This window comes from Trichechus manatus, unplaced genomic scaffold, assembly GCF_000243295.1.
Source record: "Trichechus manatus latirostris isolate Lorelei unplaced genomic scaffold, TriManLat1.0 scaffold01025, whole genome shotgun sequence".
In the NCBI taxonomy this organism is placed as follows: Eukaryota; Metazoa; Chordata; class Mammalia; order Sirenia; family Trichechidae; genus Trichechus; species Trichechus manatus.
In genome coordinates, this window is record NW_004444961.1 from 3,486 (window position 1) to 4,851 (window position 1,366).

The window sequence follows — 1,366 nt, forward strand, 5'->3', positions numbered from 1 at the left end:
AAATATTTTAATGTCATTATACCTTCTTAAGACTCTCTCCTGAAGCACTGCTGTCTCTCGCATAAATAACACTCACCTCACATGTGTTTTCTGGTTGTTATCCTGATCTACAGTGACAGGCAATTTACAGATTTCTCCTACCATCAAGGACCAGGTGTCATTTCTCATGAATCGTACTGTTATATTTTCAGTGGATAGCTTGCATCCATCAATAAGTTTTCGAGAAGCTGACCCAATCATTTAAGGTGAAGTTCACAACATGGAACAAAAAGGAGAGAAAATACTCTGAGGGAAAATGTTGCCATGAGCAAAGAAATTTTCTGATGCATTTTGCTGTTTCCATACTTTGGCAATGTTGAGAAAGCAATTTACTAGGAAATGCTTCCATGAAGATTGAGAGAGATGGTGATATAAATAGGGTGTAATTAGAAAACCAAAGTACAAAGGTATTGGACACAATCCACATGGAAAATTAAAAGAGGAAAAGGAGATAGTCTTTCTCCATGAACCAGGTGTGTTCGGACTGATGAAAGTCAGAAAAGCAAGCTCAGATATCTGTGAAGCACAAACTCCTCAACCCAAGGGACTTTTTTAAATTCATTTTTTTCAAATCTCACTCCCTCCATGCAGGCCCAGTCCTCCAAACGATTCTTGCTTCCTGGTGCCCCCGACAAAGTGGTCCTGGGCAAGTGCTATCTGCACTCTCCTCAGGTCTTCCCCTTGCTACTCTGGGAGAACAAGTGGGTGTAGCTGATGTGGTGATCATGGAGAAAGACATATCATTAGGGAAGACAGGAAGGAGCAATGAACACTTCCCTGACACTCAGCCAATACTTTGGTTCTCAAGATCTCTGGTGATAGGCAGGTGTGAATTCATTTGTAGCAAAATAATCATGTCAAATTTGTAATAAACAAAGTAAGACTCTTTACATGGTCCCAGACCACAAATATTCTCTCTGGGCACCAAAGAAACCCCTGAAGTCAACACTCACATTTACAACATTTAAAGAGTCTTAAGGCTTTTAACCACAATTGAAATGAGAAGTCAGTTTAATACACAGAGCTCCGTATTCATGGGAAACAAAGATATGCATGTTTCAGAGAACAAGTAATTGTACTTGTCTTATTTAAAAAAGGTTTCCCATTCCTCGGTCCACGTCATGGAGTAACATTGATAGGAATGACGTATTTTGTCACAAAAAATTTTTTAAAAATTTAAAAATGAAGAGCTATGGCTGCTAACCAAAAGGTCAGCAGTTTCACTACACCAGACACTCCTTGGAAACCCTAAGGGCCAGTTCTGCCCTGTCCTATAGGGTCGCAATGAGTTGGAATTGACTCGATGGCAATGGGTTTGGGTTTTTTT

General features: G+C 39.8%; 1 protein-coding gene across 1 annotated transcript in view; it reads right to left on the minus strand.

Moving 5' to 3' along the window:
- Positions 1 to 240, minus strand: part of LOC101355254 (zinc finger protein 699-like) — a gene marked incomplete at its 3' end in the record, with an annotated part of 3,608 nt that extends 3,368 nt beyond the window's left edge. The window contains 1 exon segment of the mRNA XM_012559987.2: positions 77 to 240. Within this exon segment, the coding sequence (XP_012415441.2) occupies positions 77 to 240 (164 nt within the window).
- Between the last annotated feature and the right edge of the window lie 1,126 nt (positions 241 to 1,366).